The sequence below is a fragment of the Pongo abelii genome, chromosome 5 (assembly GCF_028885655.2).
Source record: "Pongo abelii isolate AG06213 chromosome 5, NHGRI_mPonAbe1-v2.0_pri, whole genome shotgun sequence".
NCBI classification, from domain to species: domain Eukaryota; kingdom Metazoa; phylum Chordata; class Mammalia; order Primates; family Hominidae; genus Pongo; species Pongo abelii.
Window position 1 is genome coordinate 30,038,234 of NC_071990.2, and position 24,260 is coordinate 30,062,493.

The 24,260-nt window shown below is 39.6% G+C and overlaps 1 protein-coding gene and 1 pseudogene across 46 annotated transcripts in view; one reads left to right on the forward strand and one right to left on the reverse strand.

Annotated features, from left to right (window-relative positions):
* The window catches only part of LOC100439401 (putative uncharacterized protein ZNRD1-AS1), an 87,023-nt gene that overhangs the window by 43,599 nt on the left and 19,164 nt on the right, over positions 1-24,260 (reverse strand). For 10 of the 46 annotated variants that reach the window (XR_010140442.1, XR_010140454.1, XR_010140432.1 and 7 more), the window contains one exon: positions 16,995-17,197. The exons of 24 other annotated variants lie outside the window; for them this stretch is intronic. Coding sequence is in view for 3 of the 22 variants with exons in the window: in XM_063725168.1 (XP_063581238.1) it covers positions 2,754-3,935 (1,182 nt within the window). In the remaining 19 variants the exon portion in view is untranslated. Of the gene's footprint in view, positions 1-422; positions 13,115-16,994; positions 17,198-17,874; positions 18,009-23,390; positions 23,479-24,260 lie in introns of those variants that run through there. 12 more of the 46 variants (XR_010140440.1, XR_010140425.1, XR_010140426.1 and 9 more) reach the window with 3 other exon arrangements.
* Positions 13,434-15,398, forward strand: LOC100436939 (eukaryotic peptide chain release factor subunit 1-like; annotated as a pseudogene).

Sequence of the window (24,260 nt, forward strand, 5' to 3'; positions counted from 1 at the left end):
TACCCTTTCTCTAGTATATGTTCTTGGCAATTTTGTTAAAAATAAATTGAGTGGCTGGGCACGGTGGCTCATGCCTGTAATCCCAGCACTTTGGGAGGCTGAGGTAGGCGGATCACAAGGTCAGGAGTTTGAGACCAGCCTGACCAACATGGTGAAACCCCGTCTCTACTAAAAATACAAAAACCCCATCTCTACTAAAAATACAAAAATTAGTCATGGCACATGACTGTCATTCCAGCTACTCAGGAGGCTGAGGCAGGAGAATCACCTGAACCCAGTAGGTGCAGGTTGCAGTGAGCTGAGATCGCGCCACTGCCCTCCAGCCTGGGCGACAGAGGGAGACTCTGTCTCAAAAAAAAAAAAAAAAAGAAAAAAGAAAGAAAGAAAGAAAAGAAAAAAGAAATTAACTGTAAATACACGGATTTATTTCGGGGTTCTCTATTCTGTCTCATTGGTTTATGTGTCCATTTCTATGCCAATACCTTGCTTGCCATTTTGGTTACTATAGCTGTATATTTTGAAGTCAGGTACTGTGATACTTCCAGCTTTGTTCTTTTCATTCATGATTGTTTTGGCTATTCAGGGTCTTTTGTGTTTCCATACAAATTTTAAGATTTCTTTTTCTATTTCTATAAAGAATGACACTGGTATTTTGATAGGGATTGCATTGAATCTGTAGATTCAGTATGGTCACTTTAACAATATTAATTCTCCCAATCCATGATAATGGAATATCTTTCAATTTTTTGTGTCCTTTTCAATTTGTTTCATTAGTATTTTATAGTTTTCGTTACATACTTGGTTAAATTTATTCCTATGCTTTTTTATAGTTACTGTGAATGAGATTTCTTTCTTGATTTTTCATCATTTTGAGTTTGCCTCTATGGGCTTTATTGTGTTTAGGTACATTCCATCTATACCTAATTGGTTGGGAGTTTTTATCATGAAGTGATATTGAATTTTATCAAATGCTTTTTCTGCATCTATAGAGATGATAATATTATTTTTGTCTTTCATTCCACTAATATGCTCTATCATGTTTATTGATTTGTATGGAAAGTCTACAGTTTTTTTATGTTGATTTTATATTCTGTAAATTTACTAAATTTATCAGTTCTGAGAGTTTTTTGATGGAGTCTTTAGGTTTGTGTATAAATAAGATTATGTCATCTGCAAACAGCAACAATTTGACTTCCTCTTTTCCAATTTGGATGCCTTTTATTTCCTTCTCATGCCTAATTGCTCTGGGTCGGACTTCCAGTACTATGTGTTTTTGTTGTTGTTATTGTTGTAATTTTTTAAAATTTTCTATCCATTTCCATAGGAATCAGTCTAGTACTATGTTAAATTTGGGAAAAGCAGGCATCCTTATCTTGTTCCAATTCTTAGAGGAAAATCTTTCAACTTTTTTTCCATTATGTATGTTGTCAACTATAGAATTGTCATATGCAGCCTTTATTGTATTTAGGTACGTTTCATCTATACCTAGTTGGTTGAGAGTTTTTAATCATGAAGTGATGCTGAATTTTATCAAATGCTTTTTCTGCATCTAGAGATGATCATTTTATTTTTGTCCTTCATTCTGTTGATATGATCTATGATGTTTATTGATTTGCAGATATATAACCATTCTTGCATCCCTGGAACAAATCCCATTTGATCATGGCATATAATCTTTTTGATGTGTTGTAGATTTCGTTTGCTAGTATTTTGTTAATTTTTGCATCTGTGTTTATCAGCACGTAGTTTTTTGTTGTTGTATCCTTCCCTGGTTTTGATAACAAGGTGATGCTTGCTTCCTAGAATAAATTTGAAAGAACTCCTTCCCCTTCAATTTTTTGGAACAGTTTCAGATGAATTGGTGTCAGTCCCTCTTTAAATGTTTGGTGGAATTGAACAATGAAGGCATCCAGTACTGGGCTTTTCTTTGTTGGGAGACTTTTTATTCCTGATTCAAGCTCATTACTCCTTATTGGTATGTTCAGGTTTTTAATTTCTTCTTGGTTCAATCTTGGTATACTTTGTGTGTCCAGGTTAAACTTCATTTGCGTTTATAATCTAATGAGACCTATGGACCAAAATTTTGGATAAAGCACTTTCCATGGCAGTTAGATTTTTTTAAAAAACTTCTTTCATTGCCCCCACCTTTTTTTTTATTATTATAGTTTAAGTTTTAGGGTACATGTGCACAATGTGCAGGTTAGTTACATATGTATACATGTGCCATGCTAGCGTGCTGCACCCATTAACTCGCCATTTAGCATTAGGTATATCTCCTAATGCTATCCCTCCCCCCTCCCCCCACCCCACCCCACAACAATCCCCAGAGTGTGATGTTCCCCCTCCTGTGTCCATGTGTTCTCATTGTTCAATTCCCATCTATGAGTGAGAACATGCGGTGTTTGGTTTTCTGTCCTTGCGATAGTTTACTGAGAATGATGATTTCCAATTTCATCCATGTCCCTACAAAGGACATGAACTCATCATTTTTTATGGCTGCATAGTATTCCATGGTGTATATGTGCCACATTTTCTTAATCCAGTCTATCATTGTTGGACATTTGGGTTGGTTCCAAGTCTTTGCTATTGTAAATAGTGCCGCAATAAACGTACGCGTGCATGTGTCTTTACAGCAGCATGATTTATAGTCCTTTGGGTATATACCCAGTAATGGGATGGCTGGATTAAATGGTATTTCTAGTTCTAGATCCCTGAGGAATTGCCACACTGACTTCAACAATGGTTGAACTAGTTTACAGTCCCACCAACAGTGTAAAAGTGTTCCTATTTCTCCACATCCTCTCCAGCACCTGTTGTTTCCTGACTTTAATGATTGCCATTCTAACTGGTGTGAGATGGTATCTCATTGTGGTTTTGATTTGCATTTCTCTGATGGCCAGTGATGATGAGCATTTTTTCATGTGTCTTTTGGCTGCATAAATGTCTTCTTTTGAGAAGTGTCTGTTCATATCCTTCACCCACTTTTTGATGGGGTTGTTTGTTTTTTTCTTGTAAATTTGTTTGAGTTCATTGTAGATTCTGAATATTAGCCCTTTGTCAGATAAGTAGGTTGCGAAAATTTTCTCCCATTTTGTAGGTTGCCTGTTCACTCTGATGGTAGTTTCTTTTGCTGTGCAGAAGCTCTTTAGTTTAATTAGATCCCATTTGTCAATTTTGGCTTTTGTTGCCATTGCTTTTGGTGTTTTAGACATGAAGTCCTTGCCTATGCCTATGTCCTGAATGGTAATGCCTAGGTTTTCTTCTAGGGTTTTTATGGTTTTAGGTCTAACGTTTAAGTCTTTAATCCATCTTGAATTAATTTTTGTATAAGGTGTAAGGAAGGGATCCAGTTTCAGCTTTCCACATATGGCTAGCCAGTTTTCCCAGCACCATTTATTAAATAGGGAATCCTTTCTCCATTGCTTGTTTTTCTCAGGTTTGTCAAAGATCAGATAGTTGTAGATATGTGGCGTTATTTCTGAGGGCTCTGTTCTGTTCCATTGATCTATATCTCTGTTTTGGTACCAGTACCATGCTGTTTTGGTTACTGTAGCCTTGTAGTATAGTTTGAAGTCAGGTAGCGTGATGCCTCCAGCTTTGTTCTTTTGGCTTAGGACTGACTTGGCGATGCGAGCTCTTTTTTGGTTCCATATGAACTTTAAGGCAGTTTTTTCCAATTCTGTGAAGAAAGTCATTGGTAGCTTGATGGGGATGGCATTGAATCTATAAATCACCTTGGGCAGTATGGCCATTTTCATGATATTGATTCTTCCTACCCATGAGCATGGAATGTTCTTCCATTTCTTTGTATCCTCTTTTATTTCATTGAGCAGTGGTTCGTAGTTCTCCTTGAAGAGGTCCTTCACGTCCCTTGTAAGTTGGATTCCTAGGTATTTTATTCTCTTTGAAGCAATTGTGAATGGGAGTTCACTCATGATTTGGCTCTCTGTCTGTTATTGGTGTATAAGAATGCTTGTGATTTTTGTACATTGATTTTGTATCCTGAGACTTTGCTGAAGTTGCTTATCAGCTTAAGGAGATTTTGGGCTGAGACAATGGGGTTTTCTAGATATACAATCATGTCGTCTGCAAACAGGGACAATTTGAGTTCCTCTTTTCCTAATTGAATACCGTTTATTTCCTTCTCCTGCCTAATTGCCCTGGCCAGAACTTCCAACACTATGTTGAATAGGAGTGGTGAGAGAGGGCATCCCTGTCTTGTACCAGTTTTCAAAGGGAATGCTTCCAGTTTTTGCCCATTCATGATATTGGCTGTGGGTTTGTCATAGATAGCTCTTATTATTTTGAGATACGTCCCATCAATACCTAATTTATTGAGAGTTTTTAGCATGAAGGGCTGTTGAATTTTGTCAAAGGCCTTTTCTGCGTCTATTGAGATAATCATGTGGTTTTTGTCTTTGGTTCTGTTTATATGCTGGATTACATTTATTGATTTGCGTATATTGAACCAGCTTTGCATCCCAGGGATGAAGCCCACTTGGTCATGGTGGATAAGCTTTTTGATGTGCTGCTGGATTCGGTTTGCCAGTATTTTATTGAGGATTTTTGCATCAATGTTCATCAAGGATATTGGTCTAAAATTCTCTTTTTTTGTTGTGTCTCTGCCAGGCTTTGGTATCAGGATGATGCTGGCCTCATAAAATGAGTTAGGGAGGACTCCCTCTTTTTCTATTGATTGGAATAGTTTCAGAAGGAATGGTACCAGTTCCTCCTTGTACCTCTGGTAGAATTCGGCTGTGAATCCATCTGGTTCTGGACTCTTTTTGGTTGGTAAGCTATTGATTATTGCCACAATTTCAGATCCTGTTATTGGTCTATTCAGAGATTCAACTTCTTCCTGGTTTAGTCTTGGGAGAGTGTATGTGTCAAGGAATTTATCCATTTCTTCTAGATTTTCTAGTTTATTTGTGTAGAGGTGTTTGTAGTATTCTCTGATGGTAGTTTGTATTTCTGTGGGATCAGTGGTGATATCCCCTTTATCATTTTTTAGTGTCTATTTGATTCTTCTCTCTTTTTTTATTAGTCTTGGTAGCGGTCTATCAATTTTGTTGATCCCTTCAAAAAACAAGCTCCTGGATTCATTAATTTTTGAAGGTTTTTTTTTTTGTCTCTATTTCCTTCAGTTCTGCTCTGATTTTAGTTATTTCTTGCCTTCTGCTAGCTTTTGAATGTGTTTTTTCTTGCTTTTCTAGTTCTTTTAATTGTGATGTTAGGGTGTCAGTTTTGGATCTTTCCTGCTTTCTCTTGTGAGCATTTAGTGCTATAAATTTCCCTCTACACACTGCTTTGAATGTGTCCCAGAGATTCTGGTACGTTGTGTCTTTGTTCTCGTTGGTTTCAAAGAACATCTTTATTTCTGCCTTCATTTCGTTATGTACCCAGTAGTCATTCAGGAGCAGGTTGTTCAGTTTCCATGTAGTTGAGAAGTTTTGAGTGAGTTTCTTGATCCTGAGTTCTAGTTTGATTGCACTGTGGTCTGAGAGACACTTTGTTATAATTTCTGTTCTTTCACATTTGCTGAGGAGAACTTTACTTCCAACTATGTGGTCAATTTTGGAATAGGTGTGGTGTGGTGCTGAGAAGAATGTATATTCTGTTGATTTGGGGAGAAGAGTTCTGTAGATGTCTATTAGGTCCGCTTGGTGCAGAGCTGAGTTCAATTCCTGGGTATCCTTGTTAACTTTCTGTCTCGTTGATCTGTCTAATGTTGACAGTGGGGTGTTAAAGTCTCCCATTATTATTGTGTGGGAGTCTAAGTCTCTTTGTAGGTCACTCAGGACTTGCTTTATGAATCTGGGTGCTCCTGTATTGGGTGCATATATATTTAGGATAGTTAGCTCTTCTTGTTGAATTGATCCCTTTACCATTATGTAATGGCCTTCTTTGTCTCTTTTCATCTTTGTTGGTTTAAAATCTGTTTTATCAGAGACTAGGATTGCAACCCCTGCCTTTTTTTGTTTTCCATTTGCTTGCTAGATCTTCCTCCATCCTTTTATTTTGAGCCTATGTGTGTCTCTGCATGTGAGATGGGTTTCCTGAATACAGCACACTGATGGGTCTTGACTCTTTATCCAATTTGCCAGTCTGTGTCTTTTAATTGGAGCATTTAGTCCATTTACATTTAAAGTTAATATTGTTATGTGTGAATTTGATCCTGTCATTATGATGTTAGCTGGTTATTTTGCTCGTTAGTTGATGCAGTTTCTTCCTAGTCTCGATGGTCTTTACATTTTGACATGATTTTGCAGCTGCTGGTACTGGTTGTGCCTTTCCATGTTTAGTGCTTCCTTCAGGAGCTCTTTTAGGGCAGGCCTGGTGGTGACAAAATCTCTCAGCATTTGCTTGTCTGTAAAGTATTTTATTTCTCCTTCACTTATGAAGCTTAGTTTGGCTGGATATGAAATTCTTGGTTGAAAATTCTTTTCTTTAAGAATGTTGAATATTGGCCCCCACTGGAGCCGATGTGACCAACTGGAAGAAAGGGTATCAGTGATGGAAGATGAAATGAATGAAATGAAGCGAGAAGGGAAGTTTAGAGAAAAAAGAATAAAAAGAAACGAACAAAGCCTCCAAGAAATGTGGGACTATGTGAAAAGATCAAATCTATGTCTGATTGGCGTACCTGAAAGTGATGGGGAGAATGGAGCCAAGTTGGAAAACACTCTGCAGGATATTATCCAGGAGAACTTCCCCAATCTAGCAAGGCAGGCCAACATTCACATTCAGGAAATACAGAGAACACCACAAAGATACTCCTCGAGAAGAGCAACTCCAAGACACATAATTGTCAGATTCACCAAAGTTGAAATGAAGGAAAAAATGTTAAGGGCAGCCAGAGAGAAAGGTCGGGTTACCCACAAAGGGAAGCCCATCAGACTAACAGCAGATCTCTCGGCAGAAACTCTACAAGCCCCCACCTTCTTTGTTGTTGTTGTTTCAAGTGAGTTACGGGTTTCTTTTTAACTGAATTGTATAAGCAAAATATCTCCAAGTAGCCTTGAATTAGTAACAAATCAATCCTTTGTTTACCAGTCTTGGTTGCTTAATTAGCAAATGTGGGCAGGGAAGAATTTTAGCTGTTGTTTTTTTTTTTCTTCACCTTTTTCTTTTTGGCTTTTGCATGGCACAAAGAACAAAATTTTTCTGTTGAACAGGGATACCTTATATTATTGCTCTGAAATGAAGATTTTGACCTATTTGGTCTGAGAGCCTAACTTCTATAAACATTTATTTTTTTTTCTTTTATGTTACTAATTTTTCAATTAAGTGTTTCATTATTGTACGTAGTTGTTAGGGAAACCTAAATTTATATTTATAAAAGGTGTCGGCCGGGCATGGTGGCTCACGCCTGTAATCCTAGCATTTTGGGAGGCCGAGGCGGGTGGATCACAAGGTCAGGAGATTGAGACCATCCTGGCTAACACGGTGAAACCCCGTCTTTACCAAAAATACAAAAAATTAGCCAGGCATGGTGGCAGGCGCCTGTAGTCCCAGCTACTCAGGAGGCTGAGGCAGGAGAATGGCATGAATCTGGGAGGCGGAGCTTGCAGTGAGCCTAGATTGGGCCACTGTACTCCAGCCTGGGTGACAGAGTGAGACCCTGTGGCAAAAAAAAAAAAAAAAAAAAAAGTGTCTAGGTGGTTGATTACCATGGAGCTATTGTAATCTGTAAAGCCATTAATTTCAAAGCCTTTAAGATTGTTTTCTTTCCTTGACTGAAATGCCATAAGCAGTGAGTTTTATCTCAACACCTGTAGAAATGTCATCATATTCAAAGTAGGCAGAAAAAAAAAGAGAGAGAGAGAGAACTTCTACATGTTAACTCTGTAATTGCTGGTTTTTAAAAATAATGACCATTTCAGTTCTGAACTTTCCTTCATTTTGCCCATCTACTTATAAATGTGCACAAGAATGGCCATAATGTATAGCCAGCAGGACCCTTAGAAAACCTGTCATGCCTTAATCGTTAACAATGCCAATCTGTTTCTCATCACTCTCTCAAGAGCAAAGAAAATTATATAAATTCCATCAAGGAATGTTAGGAGTTTTGACCCGTAATCAGTGGAAACTGTAGGAGATAATAAATATTTGTTGTTTTCAGCTACTAAGTCTTAGGTAATTTGTTATGCAAAAGTAAATTAAATAACTAATATAGCTTCAAGAGAGGAAGAATTATTGCACTTTAATTTTCTTGTGTGCTAAATGTATTGTTATTATTACTATTATATTATTATTGAGACAGGGTCTTACTCTGTCACCCAGGCTGGAGCGCAGTGGCATGCTCATGGCTCACTGTAGCCTTGACCTCCCAGGCTCAAGTGATCCTCCTACCTCAGCCTATCTAGTAGCTGGGCCTACAGGCATGCACCACCTAATTTTTCTATTTTTTGTAGAGATGAGGTTTCACCATGTTGCCAAGGCTGGTCTTGAACTCCTGGACAAACTCCTGGACTCAAGTTATCCACCAGCCTGGGTCTCCCAAAATGCTGGGATTATAGGCATGAGCCACCACACTTGGCCCTGAGTGGCTTTTAATTAGCCATCAGTGCCCATTTTGAATGTTTATTTTTGCTCCTGGAAGATTGTCAGGAATAGGCACCGAAAAGGAGTCAAACAAAAATAAACCAAGATAAGAATTCTCACAAATATTTTCACCAACGCATGCAGATTGAACAAAATATTAAACCAGGTGTGTGACCAAAAGTGAATTCACCACAAAATAACTTGCCTCACAGACAGTATGTAAGTTCTGCAGAAACCAGAGTACTCAATCCAGAAAGGCCTTACTAGAAAAGACCAAGTCTTTTATCATCCAGGAGCTATGTATGGTTCTTTACTAAGGGGACCGTATCCAAACTGGATTCCAAATAATATAAAAAAACCTCTACCCAAGGATGGAGGCTCAGCCTGAAGGAAGACACCAGGGCAGGAAAGGCCAGCTGTGGAAGCACAGAGCTCAAAGGGCTCGAGTGAGTATGGCACACCAGTTCCAGTGATCACTGATTCCTTCTGATAGAGACCTTTTAAAAAAATTCTTATCTTTAGAGATGGAGGGGGGTCTCCCTACCTTGCCCAGGCTGGCCTCGAACTCCTAGGCTCAGGCAATCCTTCTGCCTCGGCCTCTGAGTAGCTGGGACTATGGGTGTACACCACTGTACTAGGTTCTGATAGTGACCTTTTCCAAGTCCTGTTTTTGACACCATATACATCAACAAAAATAGGAACAGAGAAAGGCTCTCTAAAAGAAAAATATTTATTTGGAAATAGAGCATTGCAATGGGAATACACATGCCATAGTAAACTATGTGTGCGTTTGGGGAGGTAAAGGAAGACAAAGGTTTTTAAAGGGCTACAATGATCACTAACAAGGTTCACATCAGTCCAAGTTTGGACAGGCATATCAGTTGCTGGGCTGATATCCTTATAGAAGTATAGAAGTATTTTGGTGTAAAGCTGTGATTGCCCTTGTGCAAGACTGTGATTTTTGTAGTCTTTTGTGATAGTTTTTGTTATCAAGTATATAAGCATGCGAATACTCTATTCATGGCCTTCCCAGCTCTATTTGTCGAGGTTAAGAAAAATATTAGTGGATCCATTTTGATTCTGCCAACTACCACACTAAACACAGCAGAATCACACCTCAAACTCTGGATGTAGGCAAGAACAAGCACAGACACAGTTAACAGTGGGATCCCACCTCAGCTTGCTCCTCTCCCAGCCTTCTCCACACATGGGCCCTTCACCCTCACCCAGTCTCTAGGACATTAGGAAAACCCAGGCACAAATGGGGAGCAGTTGTGATACACAAACCCAAATCTCCACAATCTCCAGCAGGAAGTCTTTCCTGAAGTCTGCAGCCTCTGTGCTTCCTTCAGTAGAACCCCAAGATGTGCAGAACCATAGGGCTCACTTACCCAACTCTTTTAGGACTTCATTCTCTCAGTAAAGATTGTTCTCAGGGGAATATCTAAAAATTACCACCAGCTCCTTCATCTTCCTCCACTCCTTATTCTCCCTGCCACCTCAGCACTTGGGAGGTTCTGGCTCTGGAATAGGGGAACCCCTTCCTCACCCCCCCATCATCTTCTCTTTTCCCTGTTTCTTCCGTGTGTGTTTCTGAATTATATTATTCCTGTCAGTACATAAAACTGCCTAAAAGTTAAGTATAGCCGAGTTACAGAGCTAATACCCGTGCAATTACCACCCAGGTGAAAAACAGAGACCTCTGCAAGCCCCCTCAAGCTCCTTTGCCTCCCCTCAAACAGAACCCATCCCTCTCACACAGATGTCCTGTCCACTAAGCTGACCCCTCCCCATGCCCCCTCCTATCTGACTCCTTCCCTTCTACTCTTTCTGGCCGCTCTTCCCTTCCTGTCCTGATTTCCTTCCTATTTTGGCTTCTCCAGGAGCCTCCCTCATGTTCCTAGGCCAAAGCTCCAGGGGCTCTCCTCCCTCACCCCACCCTGGAATTGGAGAATTCAGAGTTAATTCCTGGGATAAGGCCATTTCATCCTGAGAGCAGCAGAATCTCATCTAGGACACCACATTACATTTAGTCCCATTATGTCTCTTAAGGCTCTTCTGGCTGTGATGATTTCACAGATTTTCCTTGTTTTTGATGACCTTGACATTTTTTGAGGAGTATTGGTCAGGCATATTGTGGAATGTCCTTTGACTTGAATGTGGTTGGTTCTATGGGTGTTGAGGAGGAACAGCACAGAGATGAAATGCCACTCTCAGCACATCAGGGGTACTTGCCACCTCCTTGATTTATCACTGATGATGTCAACCTTCATCACCTGCCTAAGTTCCCAGTCCCCTGTCAAATTCCTTTTTTACTTTCTGCTTTTTCATACTGTTGTCTTTGGAAGGAAGTCACTATGTGCAGCCCACAAATAAGGAACATTCTGCTACAAAGATTTCATGTAGGTTTTTATGCAAAGTAACTTTTCTAATTTGTTAGTTAAATACCTAGGAGTATGATCACTGTGTTGTATGGCTATCATGGTGAGTCTATGTTTGGTGAGTCTATGTTTAGCCTTATAAGAAACCACCCAGGGCTGGGCGTGGTAGCTCACACCTGTAATCTCAGCACTTTGGGAGGCCAAGGTGGGCGGATCACAAGGTCAGGAGATCGAGGCCATCCTGGCTAACATGGTGAAACCATGTCTCTACTAAAAATACAAAAATTTAGCCAGGTGTGGTGGTGGGCGCCTGTAGTCCCAGCTACTTGGGAGGCTGAGGCAGGAGAATGGTGTGAACCTGGGAGGCAGAGCTCGCAGTGAGCTGAGATAGCACCACTGCACTCCAGCCTGGGTGACTGAGCAAGACTCTGTCTCAAAAAAAAAAAAAAAAAAGAAACCGTCTGTATCTTCTAGAGTAGCTATGCCATTTCCATTCCTGCCAGTAGTGGATGGGAGTTCCTGTTGCTCTTCATCCTCATCAGCACTTGGTATTACCAGATTTTTTGGTTTTAGTCATTCTAGTAGGTGTGTAATGGTATATCATTGTTGTTTTTATTTGCATTTCCCTAATGATAAATGACATTGAGCCTCTCCTTATGTGCTCACTTGCCATCTGTAGATCTTCTTTGGTGAGGTGTCTGTTCAGACATTTGCCCATTCTTAAATTGGGTAAATTGTTTTCTTATTGTTCAGTTTTAAGGGTTCTCTCTATATTCTAGATAAAAGTCCTTTATCAGCTTTGTGATTTGCAAATATTTTCTCCCAGTCTGTGGCCTTTACTGATATAACAACACACAGTAATGCATTAATATATGTTGTGGGAAAAGAAATAAGAAATTTTTAACTGTGAAGATTTCCAGGTAGATGATCTGAGGGACAAGCAATAGTGGTGGGGGTAGGGGAGCAATGGGAATAACTTATCTTTGTATATTTTATACTATCTTTTGAATTTTCTTGTGTGTGCATTAATAACATTCTTGGCTGGGTACAGTGGCTCACGCCTGTAATCCCAGCACTTTGGGAGGCCAAGGCGGGCAGACTATGAGGTCAGAAGATCAAGACCATCCTGGCCAACATGGTGAAACCCATCTCTACTAAAAATACAAAAATTAGCCAGGCATGGCAGTGTGCGCCTGTAGTCCCAGCTACTCGGGAGACTGAAGCAGAAGAATTTCTTGAACCCAGGAGGCAGAGGCTGCAGTGAGCTGAGATTGCGCCACTGCACTCCAGCCTGGGTGACAGAATGAGACTCTGTCTCAAAAATAAAAATAAAAAACAAAATAATAATAATATTATTCTCAAAAATAAATTACATAAAAATCCCTTACACTTGTGAAACCTTTGACAGATTGTGTGCAGATCATGTGTTAAGACTCAGATTCTGATCCCCTATTCTAGGACCAATGGTATTCTAACTGAACTATTTTGCCTTGAAATTTCCATTTCTGGAAAAGGTGGTTAGATTATATGAACAAATCCTCCCACTGAAAAAGCTGAAAGTGCCATTTAAAATGCAAAACTCATTTTCTTAAAGCATCAAATTGCTGAGAATATGGTAATAGATGTCCGCACCCCACAAAGAAGGGAAAGATGCTGTTTGGCCTCATAGAGAGCAGTGGCCTCAGAAATGGAGAAAAGGGTCTGTAAGATCACTGCCCAGAGCCGAGACACGGGGGCCCTGCACTTCCCACTCTTTGCCCCATGTTCCTCATTTTGTACCCATCTATCTGCCTTCCCTTTAAAAATTTCAAACAAAGCTCTTTATTTCTGATACATTATAATATATATGTATAAGGTATAATATATGATATAATGTATATTCACTATGGAAACATTATAAAATGCTATCAAAGATAAATGACAAATTAAAAATAACCTGTAAACCTCACACCAGAGATATTTTGTTGCATTTCCTTTTAGTCTGTTATGTGTCCTCCACCTGCTGCTGCCTGAGTGCTTCTCTCTCTCTGTTGATGAGTGCAGACCTCAGTGGCTCCAGCCCTCACTTTCCAGATGTCAGTTCACTCTCACCTCCTGACGGGGCTACTTCTCACTTTGTTTCCCTCTTCACACCCCTCCAATCCTTTCCCACTCCTCACTCTTAGATAATGAGGTTATTTCTTTTTTCACTTAGAAAAAAAAAAAAAAAGGACTCGGGTGAGAAGAGCATCATCATCCCATGACAACCCCACAGCTCCACCTGTCTCCTGGGTCTTCCCACCAGTAATGATGGATGGTCCTCATATCCTGTCTAAGGCCACAAGATCCACCCCTGTCTCTCCTACATCAGTCTCCCCTCTCTACTGGCTCATTCATTCCTGCATACAAACATGCTGTAATATTTCCCATTAACACAAACAAAACTCAACTAAATAAATAAAAATAAAGTCCTAACATAAAAATCCATTTCTTGGGCCGCCGCCGCGGAGCAGAGCCGCCACAGGGGAGGAGCAGCCGCTGCCGCCCAGGACTAGGCCCTCAGGGAGGAGGAGGCGAGAGGATGGCGGACAACCCCAGTGCTGCCGACAGGAACGTGGAGGTCTGGAAGATGAAGAAGCTCAGTAAGAGCTTGGAGGCGGCCCACGGCAATGGCACCAGCATGATATCACTGATCATTCCTCCTAAAGACCAGATTTCACGAGTGGCAAAAATGTTAGCAGATGAGTTTGGATCTGCATCTAACATTAAGTCACGAGTAAACCGCCTTTCAGTCCTGGGAGCCATTACATCTGTACTACAAACACTCAAACTTTGTAACAAAGTACCTCCAAATGGTCTGGTTGTTTACTGTGGAACAATAGTAACAGAAGGAGGAAAGGAAAAGAAAGTTAACATTGATTTTGAACATTTCAAACCAATTAATACGTCACTGTATTTGTGTGACAACAAATTCCATACAGAAGCTCTTACAGCACTACTTTCAGATGATAGCAAGTTTGGATTCATTGTAATAGAAGTAGTGGTGCACTTTTTGGCACCCTCCAAGGAAACACAAGAGAAGTCCTGCAAAAATTCACTGTGGATCTCCCAAAGAAACACGGTAGAGCAGGTCAGTCAGCCTTGTGTTTTGCCTGTTTTAGAATGGAAAAGCGACCTAACAATGTTCAGAAAATACAGCTGTTTATTTCTGGGGACAAAGGGAAGGTGGCTGGTCTAGTTTTAGCTGGATCCGCTGACTTTAAAACTGAACTAAGTCAATCTGATACGTTTGATCAGAGGTTACAATAGAAAGTTTTAAATTTAGTTGACAGGCCAGGCGCGGTGGCTCACGCCTGTAATCCCAGCACTTTGGGAGGCCAAGGCGGGCGGATCACGAGGTCAGGAGATCGAGACCATCCTGGCTAACACGGTGAAACCCTGTCTCTACTAAAAATACAAAAACAAAATTAGCCGGTCGTGGTGGCAGGCACCTGTAGTCCCAGCTACTTGGGAGGCTGAGGCAGGAGAATGGTGTGAACCTGGGAGGCGGAGCTTGCAGCGAGCCGAGATCACACCACTACACTCCCGCCTGGGTGACACAGCAAGACTCCATCTCAAAAAAAAAAAAAAATTAGTTGATATATCCTATGGTGGTGAAAACGGATTCAACCAAGCTGTTGGGTTATCTACTGAAGTCTTCTCCAAAGTGAAATTTATTCAAAAGAAGAAATTAATAGGGATACATTGATGAAATCAGCCAGGACACAGGCAGGTACTGTTTTGGTGTTGAAGATACACTAAAGGCTTTGGAAATGGGAGCTGTAGAAATTCTAATAGCCTATGAAAATCTGAATATAATGAGGTATGTTCTTCATTGCCAAGGCACAGAAGAAGAGAAAATTCTCTATCTAACTCCAGAGCAAGAAAAGGATAAATCTCATTTCACAGACAAGAGACCAGGCAGGAACATGAGCTTATCGAGAGCATGCCCCTGTTGAAATGGTTTGCTAACAACTATAAAAAAGTTGGAGCTACATTGGAAATTGTCACATATAAATCACAAGAAGGGTCTCAGTTTGTGAAAGGATTTGGTAGAATTGGAGGTCTCTTGTGGTACCAAGTGGATTTCCAAAGAATGGAATACCAAGGAGGAGACGATGAATTTTTTTACCTTGATGACTACTAGGTAGTCGACATGGGTCCGGCAAAACATGCCTCACTCTCCAGCATCCAACCCAAAAAGCATACTCATGGTGGAATCCAAACAGATCCCTGCCTTACAATGGGAACATTTCCAGAACTTAATCCATGAGCACTGGATATTGAAAAGAAAACAGAAACAAAACCAGACCCAACCCTACACTTTGGTTTCTCATGGTGTCAGCATAGCAGCCTACAACTAAGTTCCTAAATGCCACTTTGGACTAATTTAAAAAAGAATCCCAGTTTTTACTTTTACTCGATGGTGAAATTGGCTGCTCTTGTATTTTATTAAAAAAATGATTTTTTTAACCTTTATACAAATAAGCAAAAATACTTTAACTGCTGTAAACCTTCAAAAGTTAACAGAAGTGAGATCATACTGGTTTCTTATTTTGACTGGAGAGAAAATTGCTGCATTTTGCAGTGACCCATTTACATGACATTCTCAGCTTAGACTGCATAAGAAGAAATACATGTGGTGAAATGTTGGAACCATTTCTCTCTTGGTCTCTGTTTAATGATGAAAGGGTGAGCTAATAGGAGGCAATTTCAACTTCACTCCGTCATGCTACCCCTTCCCCCTCCAGACTGGCCGTTTCAAGGATGCAAATTGCATTGCAAAATCAAACTGACTCATGAAGCATTTGGGCCAGTGCACTGTTTACTTCCATCTGTTTGCAGACACATTTGTGCCCGGTGTTTGGGAGCTCTTTGTATCAATGTTCCGACAAGGGTCCCTATAACCTTAACCTACTCGAAACCAGTTTGGGATGGATATGATGGGGCTTCTGTGCTATTGCTGGGATTGGGAGAAATAAAACATGCAATTTAAGTGGAAGCAAAACAATTAAAAATAAAATAAATAAATCCATTGCCTGATTCCATGTCTCCCTCCAATTACTGCCCCATTTCTCTGACACTCCTTATAGAATAATTCCTTAGTCAATTGTCTCATGATGCTTTTAATATATCAAATGGATTTATGGACAGTGTTTCAAAAGTCAAATACTTCTACAAGGCTTGTTATGAACACAGATGTCCCCAATCTTTCATGTACACCATTTCCTGAATCCTAGAGGCAATTTACTTTATTTATTTTGCCTAATTTTTTTATCGTTACATCTGTGCCTCCAAATAGTGTGTTATAGTGCTGTTTTGTTTTTCACTCTTATGTATCATACTTAGTGTATAGCTCCCTTTCATATACCCCTGTCCTCTCAATATAGTTATTTTATAATTTTGGTTAGCTGGGTGTTCACTATTTATATTATTATGACCACAGAAATGCTATTCACACCTGGACTAGGAAATGCTATTCACAATTAGATTGGGAAATGCTGTTCACAATTAGATTAGGAAATGCTATTCACAAGGATTATTTTCCTTCCTTGAATTGACTTTTTAATTTCCCTGGAATTAATAAATGTTTTATCCCTTCATGTGCTCAATTTCTGTTGTACTCATTATAAAATCTCTTCCAAATTTCCCTCCAAGGTCTCTGCTATAGTTTGAACGTGTTCCCCAAAGTTCATGTGTTGGAAACGTGATCCCCAATGCAGTGATATTGGAAAGTAAGGCCTAATAGAAGCTGTCTGAGTCATGAGTGCAGAGGCCTCATGAATAAATTAATATCATTATTGTGGGAGTGAGCCCATAATAATAATATTGTCCTCTCTCTTGCCCTTGACCCACTTGCCATGTGAAGACACAGCAAGAAAGCTCTTGCCAAATGCTGATGGCTTGATCTTGGATTCCTAGCCTCACAAGTGAGAAAACAAATTTCTGTTCTTCATAACTGACCCAGACTATGGCATTCTGTTATAGCAGCATAAATGAACTAAGACAGTCTCCATGAATATATTCAACCATGTCCCGTGTTCTACCAACCTCATCTTTGTGAAGACACTTCCCTTGGTCCTGCCACACGTGGGCTGGTGCATGCACATCTGGGCTGATTTCCAGGATCGTCTTCACCTCATCCTGGGCATCCCTCTGCCTCTCTCTTATGCTGGCTCTCCTATTGCCTGGATCCCATGTGTCCCCTTTTTCGGTTTTCTCCATCATTTTTGTTTCTCATTTCATCCGTGTTCCTAAGGGAACATGGAAAGTAAAATCTGAAAGCCTAAGCTTCTGAAAATGTCTTTAGGCTACCCTAGCACTTATTCCAACCTGGACTTGGTATGGAATTCTGTATTGAAAACATTTTTCCTAGGAATTTCCATGACATTCCATCAACATTTTTTAGCTTCCAATGTTGTTTTTCTTGCCTTTTGATGTTTTTGGGATTTCTTCTTTTCCACCCACCTTCTAAAATTTCATTGTGATGTGTCTTGGTGTGGGTCTGTTTTCATCTACTATAGTAAGAACTTGGTTGGGGCCATTACAAGTTAAATTTTTGTCTGTAAACTTGGAGAAATTTTTTTATTTTAAATAATTTCTATCTTTCCATTCTTTTAGAATTTGTATTATTAAGTTTCTGGAAATCCTTGACTGATAGCCTAGTATTCGTATAGTTCTTCTGTCTTTCTTGACATTGTTTTTCCATTTTTAATATTTAGTGGTAGTACAAATTTACTCTTCCAAGTCATCTATTGAAATACTTATTTAAATGATCACTTTTTGATTTCCAAGAGTGTTTTTTGGTTCTCTGATTGTATATAATTTTATAAAATCCTATTCATCATTTATAAATGCCATATCTTATTATTTCTTTTAGGTATTATTGAGAATAGTGGTAGTGATAGTGGTAGTGGACCTGTTAGATCACCTGGTTATCTGCTTTCATGGTACCATGAACTTTTCTTCACCACACTTAGCTCAGCAGTAATTTTATATTTCTCTTTGTAAGTTCTGCTAAATGTGCATCTCCTTCATGACAGTGCAAACATCAAATTGCCAGCATCCTACTTTTGCTCTTCACTGTATCTTCAGGGTCTAGTAGATCACATGATTCATCAAAGGACTTGAAATACATGTTGAATGAGGAAATATAAGTGTGGTTAGGCAGGGAAGTCAGACTTCCTTGATCAATTGCCCCTTGATGTTCTCCTGAGCACTGCATCTCATGACCTCCTGTCATATAACATTCAGGGACATTGAAAAAGTTCACTGGCATGCGATACAGAGTCATATCCACCACCAGATGGACAGGGAATCAATGAAAGATGATTTCATTAAGAGAAAATTCCCTGGGTCCACTCCACCCCCACCACCTGCTTAACCTCTCTGAGTCTCCCTTTCCCTGTCTATACAAAGATATCACATATTGGGTTTCTCGTGGGTTTGCACTGAAGATCAAATTTGACTCAGTAAAATACATGGTATTATACCTTGAGGTATATTAAGTGTTCCGCTACTCATAGCTACTATCCCTATATTGATTACAGCATTTGGATTGTTTCCATCATTTTGCTTTTATAAACCAAAATTCAAGAAACATACTTGAACATATATTTTTTAGAATGTGTGTGGTTATCTTCTTAGGAAAAATTCTTGAAAGAGAAATATATGCATTGAAATGTAAGTCCATTTATATTATTAACATGTTTCGCAAAGTCTCCTCTAGAAATTTATACCCCAGTTTTTTTGTTGTTGTTGTTTTGTTTTGTTTTGTTTTGTTTTTGAGACGGAGTCTTGCTCTGTTTCCCAGGCTGGAGTGCAGTGGCGCAATCTCGGCTCACTGCAAGCTCCGTCTCCCGGGTTCACGCCATTCTCCTGCCTCAGCCTCCCGAGTAGCTGGGACTACAGGCGCCCGCCACCACGCCCGGCTAATTTTTTTTTTATATTTTTAGTAGAGACGGGTTTCACCATGTTAGCCAGGATGGTCTTGATCTCCTGACGTCATGATCTACCTGCCTCGGCCTCCCAAAGTATACCTGTTTTTCATTAGCCTTTATGACAGTGTATTTTCCCTACCTCTGGATAATATGCTCATCATTTACTTTCACATATGCCAAACTGACAGATTTTAATTTTCATTCCCACTTCTAATGTCATGTTCTCATTTTTCCTCATATTCATTAATTATAGAGTATATTGTCTGATATTTGATTTATTCTTTCCCATATTGCTTTCTAATATTATTATTTTCCTATTGGGATGTAGGTACTTAAAAATGTTGAATTTAACTAAGAAAAAAAGCAGCTCTTGACATCTGACACTGACAGTAGGTTTCAGTGCTGTTAGAAGCTGTCCTACTGCTCAACACTAGGCCATATTATTCTTTTCTTGGACATAAACCATATTACAAAACATCAGACAAGGACACTCTGGGAACATGATAAAACAAGACAAAACGGGGCACTACATAATTTAGTATAAGCACAGACAAAAACCAAGGCACTGTGCACCTCACAAAATACCAAACCTCTCCCCCTGCTGGCTAATATGAGTGATGGCTGTTTCTTTACCAACCACAACTTTATCCTTGCTCTGCTCTGCATTTATTATGGGTAAGATTTATGGAGACAGTCGTAGAAATGTTCCTGCTTTTTGACAACACCCAATCTAGAGTGAACCCCTACCTCCTTAGCTCTCCCCAAAAACAACCACTAAAAGACCAAATCCTATATTGCATTTTTTCTAATATCCTCACGCTAAGATGGTGTGCATTCTCTCTTGTGACAATGAGTAATAAACCCCAGTTGTTCAGCTATAGATGTTCCTGGTGGTCTTTGGCTGAAAGACATTGAAATATGCTACCTTTTGTCTTAACGATTATTTATGTGTCTTTGAATTTGATCACAGGCATATGTTTGTATATTTGTGAGTTTGTGGTTGACATAGAGAAGTTTTATTTTTTATTTATGGCTTTTCATATTTGGGTCATGCTTAGAGAATCCTTTTCTACCTCACAATTGTAAAACTTAACATATATTTTCATCTAGGTACAGATGATATGAAGAGAGGGAAGTCCCAGAGTGAAGAGAAACACAAAGATATGCTTGATTTGGGGAGAAAGCTGGGGGGAATGAGCAAGAAGCAAAGAGTTCTAAGGTGGAGTTTTAACATTTAAAACCTGGTCAGGTGTGGTGGCTCACGCCTGTAATCCTAGCACTTTTGGAGGGCAAGGTAGGCAGATCACTCGAGGTCAGGAGTTCAAGACCAGCCTGGCCAACATGGTGTATTTACCAAAAAACACAAAAACTAGCCGGGTGTGGTGGTGCATGCCTGTAGGCCCAGCTACTTGGGAGGCTGAGGTGGAAGAATCGCCTGAACCTAGGAGGCAGAGGTTGCAGTGAGCCATGATTGCCCAACTGCAATCCAGCCTGGGCAGCAGAATAAGACTCTATCTCAAAAATGAAAAAGTTTAAATCGTTTGCTTATGATTTTAAAGTATGTCTACAAAGCCTATAAGATATTTTATATGGCACCTTCAATAAATACTTTCTCTTGGGCTAAGTAATGACTTATATACCTCCTTGTGTTCACCAGGTTATAGAAAACAGTAACACCAAGAGTCTCAATGAAATATTGACAACGATTAGCTCTGGTGATAGGCATTTTTGAAAATATATGACCTTGAGTTGATAAATCATGTTTTGGTAATCTATATGTACACTCTAATTGTTAAAATACATATTGAACTTTCTTGGGCCTGCTGTATTTTAGGGATATGTCTAAGACCCACATAGCCAAATTCATGGGTTCTATGTGAAGGTAATTTTAATGTATTTCAATCTGGGAGTCACAAGGTATCTTTTTTGTGGGGGAGACTGAAAACTAAGAGCACTCTAGATAAACACTATCAAAAATGGTAACTACTAGCTACACATGGCTATTTATATTTCAATTAATTGAATAAAACTTTTAAAAAATCAACTCTTTCTCACACTAGCCACATTCCAAGTGCTCAATAACCACATGTAACTAGTGGCTCCCATATTGGACAGTGCAGATATAGATCAATTTCATCATCACAGAATGTTCTATTGAACAGCACTACTGCTATAGACATTTTTATGCTCCTCCCAAAATAAAACCTAATCCCCAGTGAGATGATATTTGGAAGTGGGTTTGTTTTAGAGGAAGTGATTATGTCATGAGGTCAGAACTCCCATGAATTGAACTTGTACCCTAATAAAAGAGATTCTAGAAAGCTGTCTCGGTCCTTCTGCCAAGGGAGGATGCAGTGAGAGGACAGCTATGAAGAAGCAGGCCCTCACCAAACACAGAGTTAGCTGACACCTTGATATTGGACCTCCCAGCCTCCAGCACTGTGAGAAATACCTTTCTTTTGTTTATAAGCCACCTAATCTAGGGTATTTTTGTTATAGCAGCCTGATGGATTAAGATAACTGCTCTTGGTGCTATGTGGGCCTCAAGTCAAGTGCATTAGACACATTTAAAATGAAAGGGAGACTGGTTGTGGTGACTCACGCCTGTAATCCCAGCACTTTTGGGAGGCCAAAGCAGGAGGATCACTTGAGCTCAGAAGTTTGAAACCAGCCTCGGGAACATAGCAAGATCCCATCTCTACAAAATATTTTTTAAAATTAGCTCCACAAAATACATAATTTTTTAAATTAGCTGGACATGCTGGCAAGTGCCTGTAGTTCCACCAGCTTAAGAGTCTGAGGCGGGAAGATGGCTTGAGCCCCCCGAGAGTTCGCCACTACAGTGAGCCATTATCATGCCACTGCACTCTAGCTTTGGGTGACAGTGTGAGACCCCATCTTGGAAAAAACAGAAATGAAAGGGCCAATATTATTTCTCATAGAGATTGCAAAATCAAAGTGGGTCAGGAGTGAAATCTCTATTTTGTGCTTTTAGGCACAAACCATTCCCAGCTCCAAAATGGAAACACATCTGCCACCTCTGTTCCCAGACTAAGGACACTCTCTGCATCCAATTTACAGGTGATAGGTTCTCTTCTATAAGAGCCCAGGGCAAGGCAAACTTAGCGCTAGCTAAGTTTTGGGATGCAGGGAGTCCTGCTCGGGGAGAAAAATTTAGGAAAATGAAGAGGCAAAGGGGCCAGTCAAGAACTCTCCACAGCTTACCCAGAACAGGATTTCTCGAAGTGCAATCTGTGGAACCCTTGTGGGCTGCTGAAACCCCTTCATAGATCCACAAGGTTAAAAGTATTTTTATAATATAACGAAGACATTATTTGTACTAAAGTAAAACTTGACAAGAAGGGAGGCTATGGCATCAAACTGAGATAGTAGTTATTATATTCTTAACCACTTCTTAATTATAGAAGAAAAAACAGGTTTCACTTAAATATGTCCTGGTTGAAGTATCAAAGAATTATTAACTTTATTAAATCTCTATCCCAGAATCCACAGTTTAATATATCTTAAATGATTAAGTGGGAAGTACGCATAAGGTATTTCTACTACATTCCAAATTAGGATGTTTGAGGCCAGGCGCAGTGGCTCACACCTGCAATTAATTCTAGCACTGTGGGAGGCCTAGGCAGGTGGATCATTTGAGGTCAGGAGTTCAAGACCAGCCTGGCCAACATAGTGAAACCCTGTCTCTACTAAAAATACAAAATTAGCCAGGCATGGTGGTGCGCACCTGTAGTCCCAGCTACTAGGGAAGCTGAGTCACAAGAATCACTTGAACCCGGGAGGTGGAGGTTTCAGTGAGCCAAAATCGTGCCACTGCACTCCAGCCTGGGTAACAGAGCAAGACCCTGTCTTAAAACAAAAACAAAAACAAATTAAAATGTTTGTGTCCACAAAATCATTTTGTGAGTTGTACTAGTCTATTTTTTATGGAATGTCCTTTTTACTTGAAAGAATGAATGACAGAAATCATTATCATTTAGACTTGAATATTTGGCTGACACTTTCTCAAAAACGAACATAAGCCTGTCCCTTCCACATAATCCACTGATGGTATTATTCCCAATGATAAAAGGCAAGCTCTCAAGAGAAAATTAGAATGCTGGGGAACTTGTATCCACCATCATAAGCCTGATGGCTTCCCAATACTTAACAACCTTTTCTGGTAATATCTGTGGTAATATTAAAAAATGTGATTTTTTGATAACTTGTAGTTAAATGTGTCAACACTGGAAGACATAACGTGGTGAAATATTGTTTCTTTTTTAAAAAGTCATGTATTATACAAGAAGCATTCAGTGTGGAAGACAGACCTATATATTTTAATGTAACAGCATGTGAAATAGTTATTGATAGTTTCATGTTCCACATTACAAATAACCTTTAAGAAGCTAACACTTCTATCATTTTAGTGTAGTATCAAGGATGAATATCCAGTTTTCTAAAAATGTTATTAAAAACATTCCTGGCATAGCGAGGTGACTTATACCTGTAATCCCAGCATTTTGGGAGGCCAAGGCAGGAGAATCACTTAAGCCTAGGAGTTCCGCCCAGGAGTTCGAATGAGACTCCCATCTCTACAAAAAATAAACAAAATTAGCTGTGGTGGTGTTTCGTGCCTGTGGTCACAGCTGCTTATGAGGCTGAATTGGGAGGATCACTTGAGCCCAGGAATTCGAGGGGCTGCCATGTGCTATGATCACACCACTACACTCAAGCCTGGGTGACAGCATGAGACCAAAAGAAACAAACAAACAAACAAAACCCCCCACAAAACCCAAAAAAAGAACAGCAACAAAAATATGATTGTGTGAGGATGGATTTTTTTTCATACACTTCAACCAAATATAACAGATTAACCAAAATAACAGATTAAATGAAGGAGAAGAAAATTCATTAATCTTCTAATGAGACACATAAGAAAAGGATTTACAAACATAAAAAAGGTAAAAAGATGCACTCTTCTCACTATACTGTTTACTTTGGGAAATACTGACTTTGCAAAAAATATTTCTAACATGCAATGCATTATTAATATTCTAAATGAATAAAATAAATGATTTTAGTTTCTAATATGGTAAATATTAACATATACAACTCACATAAAATTATCTTCAGAGTCCTCATTAATTCCTAACAGCATGCAGAGATCCTAAAACCAAAACGTTTGAGAAACGATGATGTAACTCCTAGCTCTAGATTAAGGGAGAATGTGTGACAAAGAGCATTTGGTATAGGAGGAGAGGGGCCAGGCCTTATCCTGTCTCTAGGACTGTGGCAAGGGCTTTGTGTGACCAGGCCAGCCTAGGCTCAGGCTTGGGTCTGGCCCTCAGCCCCCATCTTTTTCATTGTTTTGTTT